The sequence below is a fragment of the Ambystoma mexicanum genome, chromosome 1p (assembly GCF_040938575.1).
Source record: "Ambystoma mexicanum isolate Mex_15411 chromosome 1p, UKY_AmexF1_1, whole genome shotgun sequence".
NCBI classification, from domain to species: Eukaryota; Metazoa; Chordata; class Amphibia; order Caudata; family Ambystomatidae; genus Ambystoma; species Ambystoma mexicanum.
Window position 1 is genome coordinate 472073998 of NC_090921.1, and position 20723 is coordinate 472094720.

At 45.6% G+C, this 20723-nt stretch overlaps 1 protein-coding gene across 2 annotated transcripts in view; it reads right to left on the bottom strand.

The window, feature by feature from the left end:
- The window catches only part of LOC138573297 (uncharacterized), a 198925-nt gene that overhangs the window by 110660 nt on the left and 67542 nt on the right, over window positions 1-20723 (bottom strand). The window contains exons 1-3 of one of the 2 annotated variants that reach the window (XM_069649326.1): window positions 12019-12373; window positions 11786-11919; window positions 11493-11582 (exon numbers count right to left, since the gene is read on the bottom strand). In XM_069649326.1, coding sequence (XP_069505427.1) covers window positions 11493-11582; window positions 11786-11892 — 197 coding nt within the window. In that variant the 5' untranslated portion in view covers window positions 11893-11919; window positions 12019-12373. Of the gene's footprint in view, window positions 1-11492; window positions 11583-11785; window positions 11920-12018; window positions 12374-20723 lie in introns of those variants that run through there. The other variant, XM_069649325.1, reaches the window with a different exon arrangement.

Sequence of the window (20723 nt, forward strand, 5' to 3'; positions counted from 1 at the left end):
TGCAGAATAAAACATAACATAGCTAAGGCGGATATAGGAAAAAGATGGACGCGGGACTCGTGTTGAAACCAATCAAGCTACCTCAGAGACATACCAAAGCTGCAGAGTCAGGAGACGCTGGAAAAACAGGTTTGTGTGAGGAACAAAGGAATCTCTTGGCCTGGGATCAAGGATGCCACATCAAGGAATAATTGCAAGGCACAAAGGGAGCCAAGAGGAAATGCCATATATGTAAGAGACATTTCTCTTAGATTAAGAAAGAAACATCTGCAAGTGCCAAGTATTGGACAATTAAAGGTGCGAAAAGCTTCTGTGCGGAAGAGCAACCAAGTCTCCAGAGGCCAAGAGGAGCAATGACACCCAGCTTAATTGAATCAAATAGCAGTAATTAAAAGGTTGAAATGGACAGAATCGTGGTCTCCTCACACGTGATTCAGAAGTTGAAACTCAGGACTCTTCATTAAGCTCCAAACAAAGATAATGATGTACCTACACTCCCTTGAATGTCCCAGAACAGAGAAAAGTCTGCCAGGTCAACTTTAAAGAAGAAGTCTTGGCTTGGGGCCTGACCGATGAGAGATGATTGACTAATTGGGCAATTGGGTAGTAGTCGGACGTTGCTCTCTGCACCAGAGTTTTGTCAGACCAATCAGAACATGCTATAGAATGTTGCACAGGCCAATCCACTGTTTTCTGCTGTAATCTGTATTATATGTATTCGAGGTGGTTCAAGGTGTGCCTAATAGATAAGGGGCATCCATTGACATTACTAATACTTATAAGATATATAGGTGTATATGTTCCCTTAACCAATCCCTCCCTTCAATAGGTTTTGTAGGGTGACCTCATAGATGACGCATATCGAGGTATAAAGCCTCTGTATAATCAAAACCTAGATGCAAGTGTGTGGACTACAGTTTTGTTGTTCGTCAGATTGCCCTACTTTATTCTGAGCTGGTAATAAGGTAGTACTTTGCCATAGTCTTTGAGTCTGTCCGGTTATTTGGGTCTGTGATCATTATTGGTAATTCCATCGAGCACATGAGATGCTTCAAGGTGCTCGACAACAGGAACCATGACACTTACAAAAAGGGGACAAATATCACTGAAAAGCTTATGAAAAGCCCCATCTGATAATGCAACTACCCTAACAATTCGACCTTGGAAACAAGAGTTACAACCTGAAATGAGATTATGACTTCCCAGAAAATGTCACAAAGCAGCGATTTCGGGAGATAGTAGTTTAGTGGCTACAAGACGACATAGCCAGGCTGGTCGATAAGGGGGGTGTTGGCACCTTGATTCTTTTAGATCTTTCAGCGGCGCTCGACACTGTGGATCATGCTACCCTGCTCACCCGCCTGGCCAGATTGGTATTTCGGGTCAGGTACTGGCCTGGTTCAGCTCCTTCTTGGCAGATAGATCTCAAACACTCTCTCTGCCACCTTATTTCTAAATCTTCACATCTTAGTTGTGGTGTCCCCCAGGGTTCTGCTCGGTCCCCCATTCTCTTTAACATCTATATTTTTCTGCTTGTTTGCCTCATCCGCTCCTATGGCACTAGGTGCTACTCTTACGATACCCAGTTACTGATCCGTTTAGATCTGGATCAGGCTGAGGTGTCTGCATGCCTGTACAAGTGCCTGACTGCCGTGGGACACAGATGGTGCAAAACTGACAAATTGAATGGGGACAAAACCAAGGTGCTGGTGGTGGGCTCCCCTCCTAAGCCCTCACTTTGGATCTCTTCCTTTTGGCCTTGTTCTCTGGGTCCACTTCCAGTTCCTTCTAAGAAGGTACAAAATCTGGGAGTGATTATGTCGGCCATTTTGTCTCTGGCGGCCCAAGTCTCCTAGGTATGCCAACAGGGGTACTTCCAGTTGAAAATTCTGAGGAATGTGGTCCACTTGATTCCACCTTTGCTATGTCCTCCTGTAGTAGCAGCTACGATTCTGAGCAGGCTGGATTATTGCAATTCCCTGTACCTGGCACAGCCCAAGGGGCTGATTGGCAGGTTACAGCGCCTCCAAAATCTGGCAGCTAGGATGGTAACGGGCACCCTGTATGGGTCCCATATATCTCCAGTACTCCACTCCATCCATTGGCTCCCTGTGGAACAGCATATTCAGTTCAAGGCTCTCTGCATTGTGCACAGGGCCTTGCATGGCCAAGGGGCAGAGTATTGTTGTGTCAAATTTGACCGTTATATTCCAAACCGCCCGCTGCGCTCAGCATTGGCAGGCATGCTATGTGTGCCCTCCTTTCACCATTCTCGGCTTGGAGGGCGGGCCTGTTCTATCACAGAGGGCACAACTGTGGAATAGTCTTCCACCGGTTATGAAAGTGCTGCCTAATCACCTAGCCTTTCGGTAGGCTCTCAAGACCTATCTTTTCTAAATCTTCTGCTCTTTTGGCCGTTAGTGTACTTCTGCTTTAGTGTCTTTTACCTCTTCAGCGCCAAGATGCCTTTGGGTGAAAGTGCGCTCTATAAATAACCCCAACATAACAAACATAACATTAGTGAATTATTTAACTGTATGTAACATTTTGTGACGCCGATTTATCACTTTTGAGTAATTCACGAAAAACTGTCATTTGAACCTGCAGCCTAATGCCAACACAGGACTCCTTTCATTAAATCGGGCATGATAACACAAATTCAAAAATGTATAAATTGTTAGGTTTATTTAGAAATTAGCGAAATTTGCCACGTTGTTGTTTTTAAGCACACAACTGAAATGTGTGGAAGTGTAAATTCAAGTGGGTGGACTGATCCTTCGCAGAATTTGAGCTTGGTAACTGAAGGGACCAATCAAAGAAAAGGGGCTAGGTCTGGGTAAAGGGGATGGAAAATAGATGTCCAATCCAAATAACTAACCAATGAGCTGGCACCAGAATTTAGTTAATTTGGGAAGTGGTTAAAGATTTGGAAGGTGGCGCACAATGGGAAAAGAGGAGGGCTGCCTGATATCATCCGAGTGGAAATAGCTGGAAAAAACTGCTGGAGGATTAACATTGCCTGGGAGACAGGCATTGGAGGAAACCAAGGAAAGACAGAAGCGGGGATTCCTAAAAGGAGAGGCAAATCAAGAGGATTGATGCCGGGAGCTACACATGACGGAGGTTGCAGTCTGACCAGATCTCTGTCCTTTCCCCATGAGATGATACAGGAGATGGGGTCTTTTTTTCTGGGCACAAACCCAGACCAGAGGTATCTATGTAAACATGTCCAACCAAACCAAGTCTTAAGGGGATCCTTTTCCTTTAATAAAGTAGATCCTTAGTATTTTTACTAAATAATAAATGAAGTAATGTGCCTATAGCCAACTAACACAGGGTGATTTAGTTGAAATTCGAAATCAACAACATTGCTTTCAGTGTGGATAGATATATAGTCTGTTAAAGGAATTGGGTACTCCTATTACTCATGGCCAACCCCAAAATTCCCGGAGGCTTAAGGGCGCCAACCACATGTAACAATACAAACAGGACAGGACTAAAGAACAGGCATATGGCACCATGAAGTGCAGAACAGTACACGTCCCTCCAACCACCCACCAAAAGAACATTATCTAAATAGCAGGATTTTCAGTCTTTTTCTAAACACTACAGTCGATTTCATCCCCCTACGATGGAGAGGAATAGCATGCCACGCTCTAGGAGCAACCATGAAGAATGCACATTTCTTCAACTGAGTTAGTTTGCAGACAGTCATTTTACGTTGAATGGTGTTATTGGATCTTGGCATTCTAGTACTCAATATATTCACCAATGCCTCACTCAGATACAGCAGGCCAGACCCAATAAGACATTTAGGCGTAATCACCAGTGAACAAAAAATAATTCTTACCTCTACAGGCAGCCAGTGTAAATGACGCCTGACATTGGATATATGATCCCTTCTCTGTAATCCTGTGATTACTCTCACCGCACTATTCTGAATGGTTTGCAATCGAGTACATTCTGTTTTGGCTATGCCCACAAGCTAGCTGCAGCAATAATACATTTTTGAACAGAATATAGCTCTTGTAACAGTTAACTTTTGAGATGAACGGACGAAGCTGCACTAGCAGCTTAATGGAATATTCAGTGAAGGAGACTAGGCTGCACACCTGGACCCTCCTATTCAGTTTCTAATCTATGTAGAGCCCAAATGTTTTAACTTTTTCTTTAGTTTGGATGTTGCATCCTGCCACGAGAAAGGGAGTCTAATCTATTCCCAATTTGTGTATCTTCACCTCTGTATCAACCACCATCAGCTCGGTTTTTTCCTTTATTCAAAGCCAAGCCATTATTAATCATCCATAGCTGGATGAGTCCATATATTTTATTGATTGTTTCCTCATCATCTTTATGCTTACCAGACAGAGATATGACACATTGCATGTCATCTGCATAGTTGGTGAAAGCAACATTATTTTCTTCTAATAAGCTAAAAAGCAGCACAGTAAAAATATTAGAGCGAGGGAGATAGACAAGCCCCCTGTGGCACACAATATGTCAGAAGTACAGGTTGAGCTTCACCGGCCTTGCTGCAGACTCTACACCATCTATCACTCAGAAATGAGTTAATCCATTGTACTGCGCTATCTGACAAGCCTGCCACCTCCCTCAACCTGGTAACCAATATAGCATGGTCCACCAGGTCAAAGGCGGGGAGGTCAAATAGCATAAGTAGTGCAGTTTGCCCCTTATCAATGATTCGTGATAATCTGGATTTCAAGACCAATAGGGCTGTTTCTGTGCCATGGCTCTCCCTGAAGCCCGACTGCCACCTATTCAGAATCCTATTTGTCTTCAAATGTATTACCAGTTGTGTATATGCTACACGATTCTGGATCTTCATCAAAAAAGGCACATTAGTGATGGGCCTGTAGTTGGTTGGTTGGTGTATCCGGACACAAGACAGGCTTTTTCAATAGGGGTGTGATCCAAGCACAATTAATGCAAGATGACACAGGGCTTTCTTTAAATGAGGCATTAATACATTTGCACAAAGTCCCAATCAGCAGGGGAGAGCATGCTTGTATTACTATTGCAGGGCATACATCACCTTTGCCCATTGTTGGTTTGAAATTGCTAATAAGTAATGCAAGTGCTGCTTCTTTGATGGGTTTGAAATGGAACTGATTTTCCGGAGTCAGGGGTGTGCATGTTGCAGGGACAGAACTGTCTGCCAGTGGAACCGAGTGTCAAGACCATCATTATCAGTTCAATCTTGGTTTTGAACCACGAGGGTAAACCCAGTGCAAGATGGCCACCGCCGAAATTTGCAGCACCTTTGCCATAACATGGCCACCTGAATTGTGATTGGCTGCCGAGCAGCATATCTCCCCAAACAGGTGACGCCGGCCGGCGAAGCTGGCCCACTGCCAAGGCCCGCTGTTAAGGCTCCTGACTGAGCCTTAACCGAGACGGACAAGAGGCTACCCACTATAGTCGAGACCTGCGGTAAGATCTCCCCCCAAAGACCAACTGGCACACACCTACGACCCTGTTCAATCCAGTTCTACCCCACCCTTATTGACTACGAACTCTCCCCTCCTCCACGCCACCTGCTCCATCCGAGCTACCTCCCCTCTAACAGTCTGTGCTGAACTCCTAACTCCCACTCCCCACGAATACGGACAATGCGTACCCCCCGCCACGGTGTTCACAACCTGCGTGCCTTTGTGCACCCGCTGCTTTACTGCTGTGATCTAAACTCCAACCTCCATGCACCACTGTACGGTGTGTGCTTTTCTGTACTGCAGAGTTGTCCTTGTCTTAATTCACCGCCCTCACGCTGCGTCCACCAGCGTCACTCAGCATCCGTTGTCATGCTGTCTCACTGCTTGATTTGATACTCAACTAGCACCCCCACTACCCACGTGCTTTTGCAACTGTACTGCATTGTGCTGCCTCATTGTTTGAATTGGAATTCACCTAGCACCACCCGTGTGTTTTTGCTACTGTACTGCACTGTGCTGTGCTGCCTCATTGTTTTGAATTGGAATTCGCCTAGCACCACCCACATGTTTTTGCAACTGTACTGCATTGTGCTGCTTCATTGTTTGAATTGGTATTCACGTAGCACCCCCCACTACCCGCGTGCATTTACAACTGTACTGCTTTGTGCCTAATACATAATTACATAGTGCCCTCATTTGCCCATGTGCACTTGCATTGCTCTGTGTCTAATCCACAATTACTGAGGCTTTTTTTTACCCATGTGCACCTGAACTTTCCCGCAACGTGACCTCACAGATACACTAGCGCCCCCACAGAGTCACTCAACCTTGCACCACAACATGGCCACCTCGCTACTCAATCATCTTAGCAGGTCCACGACCATGCATGGCCTCAGATCAGCCCGCGCCATACCATCACACTTAGTACGCCCTATCGCCCCTCAGGGCACCATCCCATGTACAAATATCCCACAACCTACAGCACTCAGAAACAACAACCTTGCATCCAGAACAAAGGTCATTAGAGATAACACATCTACCAAAGCCTGGAACTCACTTCCACTCAGTCTAAGAAAGGAAGAATCCCTGGCAACTTTCAGAAAAGTTCTAAAAACAAAGCTGTTCAACTAGACCGCTTTATGTCCTGCACTGCCTCCAAAATTGTTCCTCTGTAACTTCAGAACACCTCTCTACAATGTCATCTAATGTCTACATCTGTCTCTGTAAGCAATGTATAACCTGCACTAAGTGAATATCCTGTAACTGTGCCACGATGCCTCCAGGCCGCTGGGCGCTTTATAAATCCAAATAAATAAAATAAATCCCACCACCCCTACCATCCCAAAATGAAACTGACTCCTCACACTGAGAATGGAATGCTTCAATGCCCCACATCTCAATGTGCCTTACGCCCACTCAGCAGAGCCCACACTTAACATTCTAGGAGCCCTTATCAACGCCAGATCCCTTCCAGCACACACACTAGACATTGCAGATATCATTACGTTGCACAAACTTGACTTCCTTGCGATAACTGAATCATGGCTGCATGCAGCAGCTGGCACTGCCCTGTTTATCGCCGTTCCAGATAGCTACTCTATCTGCAGAAAGGACAGACCCACAGCCAAAGGTGGAGGCGTGGCCATCATAGCCAAAAGCTCCGTAAACATGAGAGAGGTACCCACTTCCTCTTTTACCTCTGGGGAACACCTTTCAGTTAAAATGTGTCTGAATGGGACAGCCACGGTAAACATCCATCTCATCTACAGACCACCAGGGCCCATAACTTCCATCGAAAACGAGGTTAGCCAAATTCTATCCTCAAACTCCAAACCTAAATCACAAACAACCATATTGGGCGATTTTAACCTAGGTTACCGTGACCTATTGGACAAAAATGCCCTAGCCAACACCATGTCTGCCCTCAGGCTATCACGTAGGAACCATAATCCCACTCATGAGAAAGGCTGCACACTTGATTGGCTCGCAGACATCAACTTCGAATCCACCATCACATCCAATTCCCCTTGTCCATGGTCAGATCACCACCTTACAACCTTTAAAATCGAGACACTGAACAATAGGGCCCACAACCCGAAACCAGCTCCAGAGTCCCAACCAGAAATGAACGGAACATAACGGTCGACAACCTACTTCAATTGCTACAACCCTTCATAGCAACCCAAATCATGAACAACCAAGACCCCACCATTATGACCCAACAATACAATTATACCATACTGGTAGCCATAGACCAACTGCCCCCCCCTTGCACTCTGCAAAGACAAACAACCCGCGCATCTCAATGGATGGTTCACCCCCACACTAAACACCTCAAGAAAAACTAAGAGAAAGGCTGAAACCCTATGGAAGAAATCGCCCACCATACTAAATAAAACTGCCTTACTCAAGGCCACTAGAGATTATAAACTACAAGTCTGCCAAACCAAAAGCACACTGTACAACGACAGAATAGCTAAAGCCAACTCAAAATCCAAGGAATTATTCTCTGTCCTTAGAGAGTTTGAAACACCCATCGCCCCCTGTAGAAAACTGCAATAGCCAGAATGCTCTCTTGGGCAAATTTATGCACCTACAGGCTAAAATATCTGCAAAAAAGAAAACGCTAGCAAACCCCTCTGCCACAGTCAGTCACCAACCGAAACTCACCAACAACTCAGAAATGCCTCCTTTCGAATTCTCGATGGCCACCAACACAGGGGTTCTCCAAATCATCTCAGGTTTAAAACCCTCCAAATGCCAAGGGGATCCATGCACACCGTCAGTCATCAAGGACTGCGCACCCCAACCTGCTCATCACTAATCTGATAAATGCATCGTTCCGAAAAAACGGTGTCCCAACGGACCTCAAAAACGCATGGGTTCTACCATTATTTTTAAAAATCTCCCTTGACCCCAACATCCCCGCAAACTACCGTCCCATTTCTACTAAAAATTTTAGACAAAGTTGTCTACCTCCAAATTCAGAAGTACCTGGAAGAAAACAATATCCTGGGACTCCGGTAATCCGGCTTCCGCCCGAGACACGGGGCAGAAACAGCCCTTCTAGATTTACAAGTCCAAATGGACGATATGAAAGATAAAGGGAAGCTCACCCTGCTCCTCCTATTCGACCATTCAGCTGCCTTCGATTTGGTGGACCATAGTATCCTATGCAACCACCTCGACACAGTCGTACAATTCTCACCCAACGCGACCCAATGGATAAAGTCCTTCCTCTCTGACAGAACTATGAGGGGCTTCTCACCTAAGGCAGAATCACCACCCACTAGTCACCTGTGGAGTACCGCAAGGCTCATGCATGTCTCCCAGTTTGTATAAAATATTTACAAAGCCCATGTTTGACAGTCTTGATGGCCTAGGCGTCACCTACACCAACTATGCAGATGACACCCAGGTCCTCATACCCATCACAGGAGACTTTGCCTCCGACACCCTCACACTGAACACCATTTATCTAACCATACAGGTGTGGATGGCACACCACGGGTTGTGCCTCAACAACGACAAGACTGAGCTGCTCCTTATAGGCTCTCAACTTAGGCTTACCTAACTCAGCACTGCATTTCAATCCTTTAAAATCGATGGCAACACTATCACAGTCTCCAACCAGGTTAAAACATTGGGATTTTACTTAGACTCCTCCCTCACCTTATCTAAACAAGTGAAGGCCAACCCCTCAACCACCTCCTACACATGCAAACGTATGAACTCCTGCAGACCCTTTCTCTCTTTCTCTCTGACAGCTGCATCACGCTGGCCAGAGCCCTAGTTCTAACCCGACTAGACTATTGCAACACCCTCTACACCGGCACCTCGACTTAAAACATACATAAACTGCGGATCCTTCAAAACAACGACATCAGAGCAGTGCTGAACATTTCCAGATCAGCACACATCTCAGAAACTAGACTGAAACTTCACTGGCTACCCATCCAAGAACGATTTGGTTTAAAACGTTCACGCTGACTCACAAAGGTCTTAACCGGGTAGCCCCAGCCTACCTGGCAAACAAAATATCCAAACCTCAATCCATCAGACCCACAAGAGCAGCCTACAAGCACTCTCTCGTCACCCCCAAATTCAAGCTACAAAAAGCAGGGAGCAATGTATTTGTGGCTTTTTCTAGCGTTGGCTGATAAGCGTGAATAAGATCTGCCAGATCAAGTTCGTTTACCTTCTCTGCCAGTGGTCTCAGCCAAGGCTCTAATGCCTCAGCAGTGAGTTTCTTCAGGTTCCTTGGTTTGATTGTTGCTTTTTTCAGCTCACCTTTCTTTAGGGGCCCTTCACACAAGATCGGGGAGTGCATAAGAAAATTATCAGACCAGAGACACGAATAGGTCATAGGATCCGTAATCGTAGTGTGTGTGGCAACCCAGTCTAGATTATTCCCCTTTATGTGCGTAGGCGTAATAATACCCTTTGAGAAGCCAAGATCCCCCAGAGCATCCTCAAGGCATCTGGCATAAAGGTCAGACATACTACCCAACCAGAAATTAAAATCCCCCATGACCACAGCCTTAGTATTTAATTTCAGGGTCAGTAGTAAAACGTTACACAATTGCGTAGAAAAGTCTGGCATGGAGGATGGGGGTCTATACACCAGAAACATAAGTCATTTCCACATTAGTCCTAATTCCTAATTTTAAACTGCATCACCACACTCTCAATAATGTCAGCTATCTCAGTCCTCCATACATCAAGTGTGCTTTTGAAGATGAAAGCAACCCCAGCCCCTCTCCCATCATATCTATCCTGACGCAAGATATCATAGTCGGGTGGAATCCCAAGAGTCAGCATCGGACCTGCAGCGGCATGACACCAAGTCTCAGTGAGAGCACAGACATCAATATCATGTTCCACAATGTACGTGGCAACATCTAACGCATGTTTCCGAAGGGACCTGGTGTTAAGTAAGAGTGCTTTGAGGCAAGTACCAAGATTAGTCTTCAGATATAGGTCTCCTTTATCTGATGGCCCGGGTTGTAGAGAATTAGCAACCTCACACTCGGGGACTTTCTGTATCCCGTCATTGTCCTCCTCCTTCCCAGTGAGTGTGATTGACTGATCCAGTTCTTTTCAGTCAGCTCCCTGTTTATTACTAATCTAAATTGAATTAGATTTATTTTGAAAGTAAACTAGTTTTCTTTTTCTTCTTCTACTAAACTAGTTATGGCGGGGGCGTAGTGGGGCTCAGGATCCCTCATCATATTCCTGGCGCAAGCCCCTTCTTCCCTCTCTCATCAACACTTGTATTTTTATTCTGTTTCTCTTTATCACTGTATTTGATCAGACCTATGAACTGCACAATTTCAAAAACTCACCTGTGCGTCAAATTTTCAAAATAAGAAATTCACTGTAAAGCCCTCGGTTACCTTCCGGGTTAGCTATGCAATGTACACAGGGGCAAAATATCTAAAATGTAGGTCTATGTGTTTCTTCTGAAGGTCTCATTTACTGGTTGGATGGAAAGTGGTAAATAAATGCGGTCATCATGGAGCAACTTAGACCACATTTCTATTAAAGTAAATATAGCAGAAATGCGATAAAGTACACTGAATTTACAGCCAATACCAAAGGAGGTCCTTCGTCAACACTTCTAATGTTTAGGTTTATGAGGGAACTCCAGGTGACCACAATAACAGTAACTAATAAGACCCTGATGGCTAGTTGTACGAAACCAAGTCACCAGAAACCTACAAATATTTTGATAGCTAGATTATAACTCTAATTTTAACATCGTTGCCAAAGTGTCAATGAACTAGAGTTGACTGTGCGTACCCACGAGCAGATGTGAAAAGGCAGTTCCGAGAGGTTTCACACACCTGTGCAATTAAACCAGAATGCCCATCAGACTGTGTGCTCCTGTTGCAGGCCTCTGCAGAATGAAAAGATGGCTTCTGCTTGGCCAGGTTCACGCAGAACTCCGCAGCAGGCCAGGCAGGCAACCGCCAACCCACTAATCTGGATAATGGCACCAGCCTAACGAAGCTTTAGAAGGAAGCAAAGAACTGGACTTACTTGTATGATAAACTGTAGCCGACGCGAGTTTCACTGTAACGCATAAGAAAGCTTCCGGGTGGGGTGTCCTTCAGCAACGCCTCGGCTTCGCTGAAAGAGAACGCGCAAAAGGTCAAGTGAAGTTTACCTACATAATACCACAGATTATGTTCCTATTACACGAGCAAGTGCACCGCGGCGGCCCCCAGCTGCTGCTGCTGCTGGGCACATCTACTTTCTGCTGTGTCCACGTCAATGTGACATACCATTTAGTTATTTAACAAATAGCAAAATGCACAACCCGCGATGCTTACTTTCTAGTAATTTCTCCGTGAAACCATGTGGGGGTGCCGCCGTGTTGCAAAAAGAAAGAAGCTTGAGTTTCTATGAACGAGTTCTTGGTGGCGTCAAAATTCTGCATTTCTCCCTCACTTTTATTACCGATCACCTGTTGTGGAAGAAAGCACGGCACGTTACAGTCTGTTCCCATAACTGGCACATTTCATTCGCCCCCCAGGATCCCATTAAGTTGAAGTCTTTGACCAACAGGGATTTTGCGCGCTCTTCAGTGGGGACCCGCAGATCACGATTCCGGGGGTCCAAATGGTGAAACAGACGGGCGAGCGCGCCCGGTTACCGCCAACTCGTCACTGGTCTGTGGATGTGCAGATGCTCGTGCCCACATTCGTGACAGAGGCAAATAACCACGAAGGAAGGAGGTACCTTGGGTTCTAATTGTCGAGCAGGCACGCCCAACAAGCACACAAGACATCACAGGCACATTTAAACATGTCAACAATAGAGCTTGGATTTCTTCCAGCCACTTCCTGGTGATGATAAACATCTACGTTTACCCAGAGCGAATCATCTGCACAGTCGCACGCACCGTCACATGGTAAATACCTGGCTTGTCCATCTCATTCTTATTAACTGCAGGCTAGGCACAGACCGCCATCCCTAGAATGTGCAAGCTAAATAAAGCGCCCGAGATTCACTTTGGTTTGATGCGCACCCTTAAGCGGGTCCATTCGTGGCAAAAATGGCAGTTTACACAAAAAATCGCGGCAAAAAGGCAGTGGTTTTGCCGCCAAAATCCATGTAAAGGATGCAGGGGCAACTCTCAGATCCATTATACCATTTAATGGGAGCGGGAGACACCTCGGCAAGACCCACTCCCCATAAATGGTATAATGGGGTACACCTTTACCGGGTCAAACCACAGCATTTTTGCCGCAATTTTTGTAAAGGCGATATTTTTGCCACGTTTTTATTACTGCATAACCCTTAGACATCCAGCTTTTAGACAATTTAAAATCCCAAAACAATCCTCCATGTTGTGCATTAGGATACTGTTTTGTATAATATATTACCGATTTGTGGATTTCCGGTCAAACCAGGAAAACATAGGCAACTAATAGAAATAGGTGCGTTATGTTAGAAATCGTTTATACTGTGCCCAAAATCCACTGTAGTGTAGTTGTGCCACCACCCTGGTTGGATAGGTCACGCGCCATCTGGAAGAGGGCATTGCCAGCATGGTGTGTGTGGGGATGTGATCAAGGGTGACTTGAGACCCTTGGAGGGCATGGGTTCAGTGGTGGCTGGTGAATTTTTTAAGTGGAGGGGTGTACATATTTCTCCCAGATATGCCCTACCGACCAAGTGTAGCAAAGGAACCATTACCAATCAAGGAGGGTTGGGGGCAGGGATGCTCCCGCCGAGACAGTTTGTAAAATAATGGGTTAAAATGGTGCATTAGGGCACCCTTTTAAAGAAATTGTGTAAAAAGCCAGTTTGCTCTTGGTTTTGTAAGGTAACTCATTAAAAAAGCCAATAGATGCAAGTCACCAACAGTGCACAGGAGCATTTCTCCAACACATTTTCATGATGCCTTTGCCCACACTATGTGCCAGTATAAAACATTTACACGCTGGGGCCCATACATTTCCATGCTGGCTGCACCAATATACGCTGGTATTCCCATATAAGAACACACTCATGTTTGCTTTGCGCATAATGCCGGTAAAGATACTATAAGAAAACATGTCCATGCTTGATCTGCCAATATATGGCAGTATCCCCACGTAAGAACATACTCCAGTTGGCTTTACCATTGAAATGCATACCACAGTATAAAAACACGGCCACAGTATAAACACATGTCCAAACTGGCTGCACCAAAAGGCCAGTTTAGCTACATAATAATCCAAAGGGAGTGTTGGGGCCCCTCTACTGAGAACAAGCATGGGTCAAATATCCAGTTCTAATGAATATCTTCCACTCAGGAGGGCCTACAACCACATTTTAGCTCACTGCACCCTTCGCAGAGGAGAAGTAACGCTCATCATGCTTGCTTTATCGGCGATGCCCAATACAAAAGGTCATGCCATATTAAGAAATGGCTGAATGGCTGCACCAAAATGTCATTCTAGTCATGTAATAACACTTATGCTTGTTTTTATCATCCATGCCTGGTAAAAAATGGCATGCCTGCCCCCTGGTGCGCCAGCGCCTCCCACGCACATAATGAATGGGATTGCGTGCATGTAAAGCATTGGGGGGGGGCATGGTATTTTTTTACTGGACATCTATGATAGATGTCCAGTAAAAAAAATACAATCCTGGTTGCCCTGGACCCCCCAGCACCACAGAACGGGAAACTATTGTGTCCAGTAAGGAGGGGGGGTTGTGCAACAGTGTGATTTTTAAAATGCTGTTGTACAAACTACCGCCAACCCTTTCGCCAAAATCAGCTCGCTGGCCCAGCATACACACATATATGAATGTTAATACACATTTCACACACAGCATGCACTCGCTCATTCACGCAAGCACCCTTCATTATACACTCTCATAACACAAGCCTACATGCATCCATACACATTAAAAAAGTTAACAAACTTACCTTCTGCCCCGGACCTAAAGTTTGTTTCCTCCCAGCACACCAGCTCCTTCGTAGCACGAACAGGAGCCATGTGTGCAGGAACCACAGTGTTGGTAAGGAAGCACCCCTCTTTGTCTGTATGTGTCCCGGGAGGCGCCCCCTCACGCATAAAGACATGCAGTTCCCCAGCCAGCATTTCCAATGGGCTATGCAAGGCTGGGGGAAGCTAAACGCCAAAGGGAAACAGTGTTTATTAAGTTAAGCCAGCCCAGGAACACTCCCTTAGCTGTAAAAAGCAGCGGAGGGAGTGCTCAGTGTTTACACTGGGCTGGCTCCTCGGCTCCTCCATAATGTTGCAAGGGGGGTAGTGGCCGACGCGCCCTCGCCCATTATTGACGAGTCGCCCCCGAATGTGTTCACTGTAGTTTTGAGCAGAGTTTGGCTCAATCACAGTGGGGCCCACTGACATATCAAGAGTAATGACTTACCAGGAGAAAGCTGGCGCCTGCAGCAGCACACACAGGACCGCAAAAGTGCATTATCCCTCAGGGCCGGATTCCAGGAAGCAGGAGTAAGGAGAGAGAGAGTGGGGGCAACAAAGCCAACTTTTCCTCTATTTCTCGTATAGTTAAAATTAAGGCGCCACGTTTTATGGTATTTATTTTTCTATTATTTTTGTCTGTATTTATCCACATTTATTATTTGTCATATAAAAAGATAATATCCAACCAGCATATTAATATATTTAAATGAAAAAAATACATTTAAAAAAAGCATACAGACACTCATACAGGGCACCCATGGAACTGGGATATTGCACATCAATGCCAGCGCCATGTTATCATAACAAATGGTTGCTGCTGTCTTAACATATCTTGTCAGCATTTTAAACAACTATAAAACTATCATACACCATTGACATTTTCCATGCTGCCAGTCTGTGATTGGCCTGCAATGCATGATAGACAGCATAGGGAGCCAAGCAGAGACTTGCTTTTCTGTTTTTGCCCCCATTTCTGTATGAATAAAGAGTATTTGCATGTAAAAATCAGTTAAAAACGGAAAACTGTCACAGCACCTACCTGCCTCAGTCACCATGCCTTTTTTCTCCATGGCAGGCTTGCAGGAGGTTGCTGGACTGTCTTCCCTGGGGCTTCCGGCCGCGCAGACTCTGGTTCTTGGGAGCCGCCATCTTTGCCGCACTGCAGCCATGCCAGGGACCAGCTGTGTGTTTCACGCACGCGCCGTGCATGCAGCTCAGGATATTGTCATGGGCAACCAGTCAACCAGTGCAGCATCCCCACTGGCTGCCAAGCTCTATATAAACATGGCAGATGCCAGCTCCGGTGCGTAACATCCTCTTCTTTTTCAGAGGTCACGCTACTGAGCTTCTCAGTCCTTGTTCCGGTTGCCTGCAACTCTCCTTGCTCATCCCCTTGGATCCTGCCCCCTTCCCTGGAACCTGTCTTGGTCCTTGAGTTATTTCCCTACCATCTGCCTTGCTGGGTCTTATCCTTCTTAGCCCTGCTCTGGCTCTTGCCTTCCTTCCCTGCTTGGCTCTGTCTATTTTCTCTTTATTTTCTGCTCCCTTATTCTTGGGTTCCCACGTCCAGTGTCTTGCACTTCTTGGCACCACCTTAATATTTGGGCAGTCCTTTCCCATGGTGCTGGGAGACCATTTCCTGTTCCTGGCTAGTGCCCACTACCTGGCATAGAATGGGTTATAGATTCCCTCACTACATAGCACCAGGACCAGATCAGACGGCGGCTTCCATACTTATCCTGGACTGTCTACACACCAAGACTGCAGCCTAACGGAGAGCACAGCTGGCAGACCTTGACAGATTGCAACGCCTGACAGTATGCTCTGAACTGGACATGGATGCCATGCAAGAAGTTAGGGATGAAATACGGGATCTGCGCACAGAAGTAGCCACTTTGCGTGCTGAGCATGCTAAGTTGCAAGAGGCCCTGACGACTACCACATCCTCATCCTTGTACGAGAGTGTAGTTGGTCAGACGAGTTCAATGAGATGCGATGGGAATCCACGAAAGTTTACCTATTGCTGCAATCATAGTAGCATCCAATTCAATTCATGCTCCGTCCTACCCACTTTATAACTGATAAAGCGAAGATCGGATACATCATCGGCCATCTCTCTGGCAATCCATTGGCCTGAGCAGTCCCCTATTTGTGTCCTACCAGAGCCCGTTACTGGAAGACTTTGCAGGTTTTGAGAAAGCCTTTTTTGATGTGTTTAAGTCTCCTAATCAAGCTGCAACTGCCAAAGACAGCTATTGGAATTGTGGCACGGTACTTAAGATGTGGTTTCCTATGTGGGTTGATTTAAGCAGTTGGCAACAGAGTCCTTGTGGCCGGACATCACCCAACTTACTCTTACTCGCAGAGGATTACGAGAAGAGTATGAAGATGAACGGGTTCATGTACCTGAAGCGATGCCTCTGCAGGGCCTAATCAACCAAGTCATCAGAATTCACAATTGTCTAACTGAAAGATGAACAGAACGCTGGTGGCCTGCCCGCACTTCATCCTGTGACTAACCAGCCTACCACTAGTTAAACCCTGTCTACAGGAGAAACCTCTGGAGAACCCATGCAAATCGGGACACTATGCAGACCCTTGACAGAAGACGAAAGACTACGACGTACAATAAACTGTCTTTGCATGTACGGCGGATGATCAGGGTTTTTTGGGGACTCCTGTCTGGTGTGACCCACTAAAACGTCAGAAAACTAAAAGGCCTGCCCTATGACGTGGGGAGCAAGAGGTAGGACTTATAGATTCTGAATGCCATCTTCACAAAGAAACGGCTCTTTGATGTCTCCAACCCCTTTATTTTTTCTTCAAGTCCAGTTGTCCTGGGGTACCCAATCTACAAAAACCGCGGTGGCACTCGCTTTACTGGATTTTGGGGTTACAGGTAACTATCTTGACAAAGACTTTGCTTGGAATAACTCTGTTCCACAACAACGTAAAAAAAGAAAGCGCTAATATTCAAGTCATTGACGGTACCCCGCTATCTTCAGGCCCCGTTGATCACCATTCTGTGCCTTTGTAAATTGATATAAACCAACACTGCGAACAGCTGGACTTTGACATTACTCATTCTCCTGTGTATCCTGTTGCCATGGAACATGAAACACAATTCAAGCATCAATTGGACAACTCGAGTTCTGTTGCCTCTGACATCTGCACCACCCATTGCTGTTTAGCCAAGTGTGAATACCCCATTCTGGGGCATTTTAAATCTCAACAGGATAATGACCAGAGTCAGCAGACAACCAACCACACATTACCAAACCGTAGGATCTGTTCCTTGACAGAGTCGGAGAAGACAGAATTGAAAGAATACCAGGCAGAATTTCTGAAGCTTGGGTATATTATGCCTTCTATATAACCCCTGGAACCTCCTTTATTCTTTGTCCCCAAGGAAGGAAGGAACCCTATGGATTTGCATTGATTACCGCCTGCTCAATGAGATCACCCTGAAGAATGGCCATCCATTACCCTTAATTTTGGATATACTGGAGTCCTTACGAGAGGGTAAGTTCTTTTTCAAATTGGACCTTCAGGTGTATACCATTCAAACCAGGACATAAGTGGTTAACTGCCTTTAAAACACCCTTTGGGTATTACGAGTGCATTAAGAGTACAGAGTGATGCCGTTTGGTCTTAGTAACGCCCGGCAATATTTCAGTGATTCATGGATTCGGTTTTCTCTGATATCATTGGTCAATCCATGTGGGTATGCTTGGACGGTATCCTTGTTTTCTCAGCTACTCGGGAAGCCTATTTCCCATGCCACTAAAGTCCTTACAAGACTGCAGCAAAACCATCTATATGCCAAATTGGAAAAATGTCAGTTCCATACGACCGAAATTGATTTTCTTAGAGTATGTTGTCTGGAAGGCACCATCCAGATTGCAATGGATACAACCACACAATCACAAATCCCTTCAACATTTTATGGGGTTTGCCATTAATACAGTTGTTTCATATACAACTTCGCCTAACTAATCAAAGAATTGACCAATCTTTTGAGCACAAAACTGCCCTTTCATTGGAATCACAATGCTAAACTAGCAATCCAGTCTCTCAAGTCGGCCTTCATCCTGGCTCCCATCTGTATAATACTTGTCCCTAGGGTGTGGTATAACTCCAGAAAAACCTGCAAACTCTTACAGAACTACCAGTGGTCAATTATTCACGAAAATTAACACCTTGTGAACAAAACGATTCCATCATCTGAAAGGAATTATTGGCGATTAAGGCCACATTTGAGAAGTGGTGACAACACCTGGTGGGCAGACGGTTTAAAGCAGAGGTCGATACCAATCATCGAAACCTGAAATACCTTTGGACCCAACAGTGCAGAAACAGTAGACAGGCCAGATGGGCTTTCTTAAATATTACTTTCATGTTACCTATATCCCAGGATCGCAGAACAAGCAGGCTAGTGCCTTGTCACATTCCTTACAGGAAAATGGAAGTATGAACAATCCTGGATTTATTCTCGCTCAACTTTTTAATTTCCTGGCTGCCATTCAACCCCTGCTGGAACATGTAAGGATTGAAACATCCGTTGATCCCAACCTACACTCAGGTTCGAACCTTGCTTTTACGCCTTTGAGACTAAACTGTGGCTTCATGATAGCGACAATTCCACTAAGTAGCGGCCCTATGCGATACCTAGTCTCTACTTTGACCACTTCCTACCCTACTCTGACACACACCTGTATTTATCGGCTACTGTAAATCTTGATTGTATATGACCTGTATATATCTACTAATGTAAATTGTGACTGTATATAACCTAATTTGCCACATGCTTGTTACATATTTTCCTATGTTGCTTATACCTGCACTATCTCATGTTTTATGCTGTACTATATGTTTCTGTAACCTAACCTAAGATATGCGCCCAGATGCCCGAGGGCCAGGCGCGCTTTACAAATGGAGAAAATACAAATGTGCAAGCCTTGCTCAGAATTCCAGAAAACAGTATTAAAGATGGGATCGGCTGTATGTACCTACATCACGCCTTCAGCGAACCATGCTTTCCCAGATGCACGATTCCACCTTAGAAGGACATAAGGGCTAGCGTCCCACACCAGAACTTGATTGTCAATTCTGGTGGGCAGGGTTGTGGCAACAAGTGAAAGAGTATGTAGCGTCACGTGCTACCGGCGCCCAGACCAAGACCGAACACAAACGTCATGTGGGACTATTTCATCCTCTGGAAACACTTCCACTCCCTTGGCACACTATCGCTACCAACTTTATTGTGGATTTACCACCATCCAGTGGTTCGACATGTATAATGGTGGTAGCAGATCGTTTCTCCAAAATGGTGCATTTCATTCCCTTACCTGTTCTTCCCACGGCTTCACAGATGGTTATGGTTTTCTTTTCCAACATTTATGGTTTACGTGGTCTACCCGCTCAAATCATTTCCGATCAGGGAACAGAGTTTACGTCCTGTTTTTGGACATCCTCATGTAAACATATTGGCGCGACTACTGCCTTCATTTCTGGTTGTCATCCCCAAACCAATGGCCAAACAGAACGCACTAACCAGACAATACCTACAGTGTTTCACTGGAGGTATGCAGTCTACGTGGAGTGAAATTTGCTTATGGCTGAGGGGGCTTATAACAATTTTGTCCATTCCGCCACTGGAGTCAGTCCTTTCTTCTGCTGTACAGGATACCATCCTACCCTTATGTCTTTGTCGTCCGTTTGTCCTGGGATCGTGGTTTCCAGCAACAATTTGATATCCCGTCTGCAGGATACTTACTGTCAGGTGATCACACAGTTGGAATCCACCTGATCACCAGTCAAGAATGCTGCCGAAAAACGTCAGTCTACGGAACCTGGTTATCAACGAGGCGATAATGTGTGGCTTTCGACCAAGGATCAGCACTCGTGAAACATCCCCGAAGCTTGCCTTGCCTTGTTTCGCTGGGCCTTTCCGGATTGCTTGACGACTCTCCTGTGTGGCTTTTCGACTTAGTATAACTGCTACTTGGAAGGGGAACCCTGTTTTCCACATTTCTTTGTTGAAACCTTTTTATCCTGATCCATTCCAGCGCTGCATGCCACCTTCTTGTCCGCTCCTCATGGCTGGTGCCCTTGAGTACAAGGTGGAAGACATTTGTGATGCCAGGATCTGACGTGGACGTCTCTAATATATGGTGTCTTGGAAAGATTATGCTGTTTGCGTCAACTCTTAGGAACCTGCATCTGGTGTTCATGCCCCCGTCTTGTTCCTCACTTCTACCTGCGTTGTCCTTGGAAGCCTGGTGCTCTTTTCAGTGCTTGTGGTGTGTGGAATGTCGTGCCACTT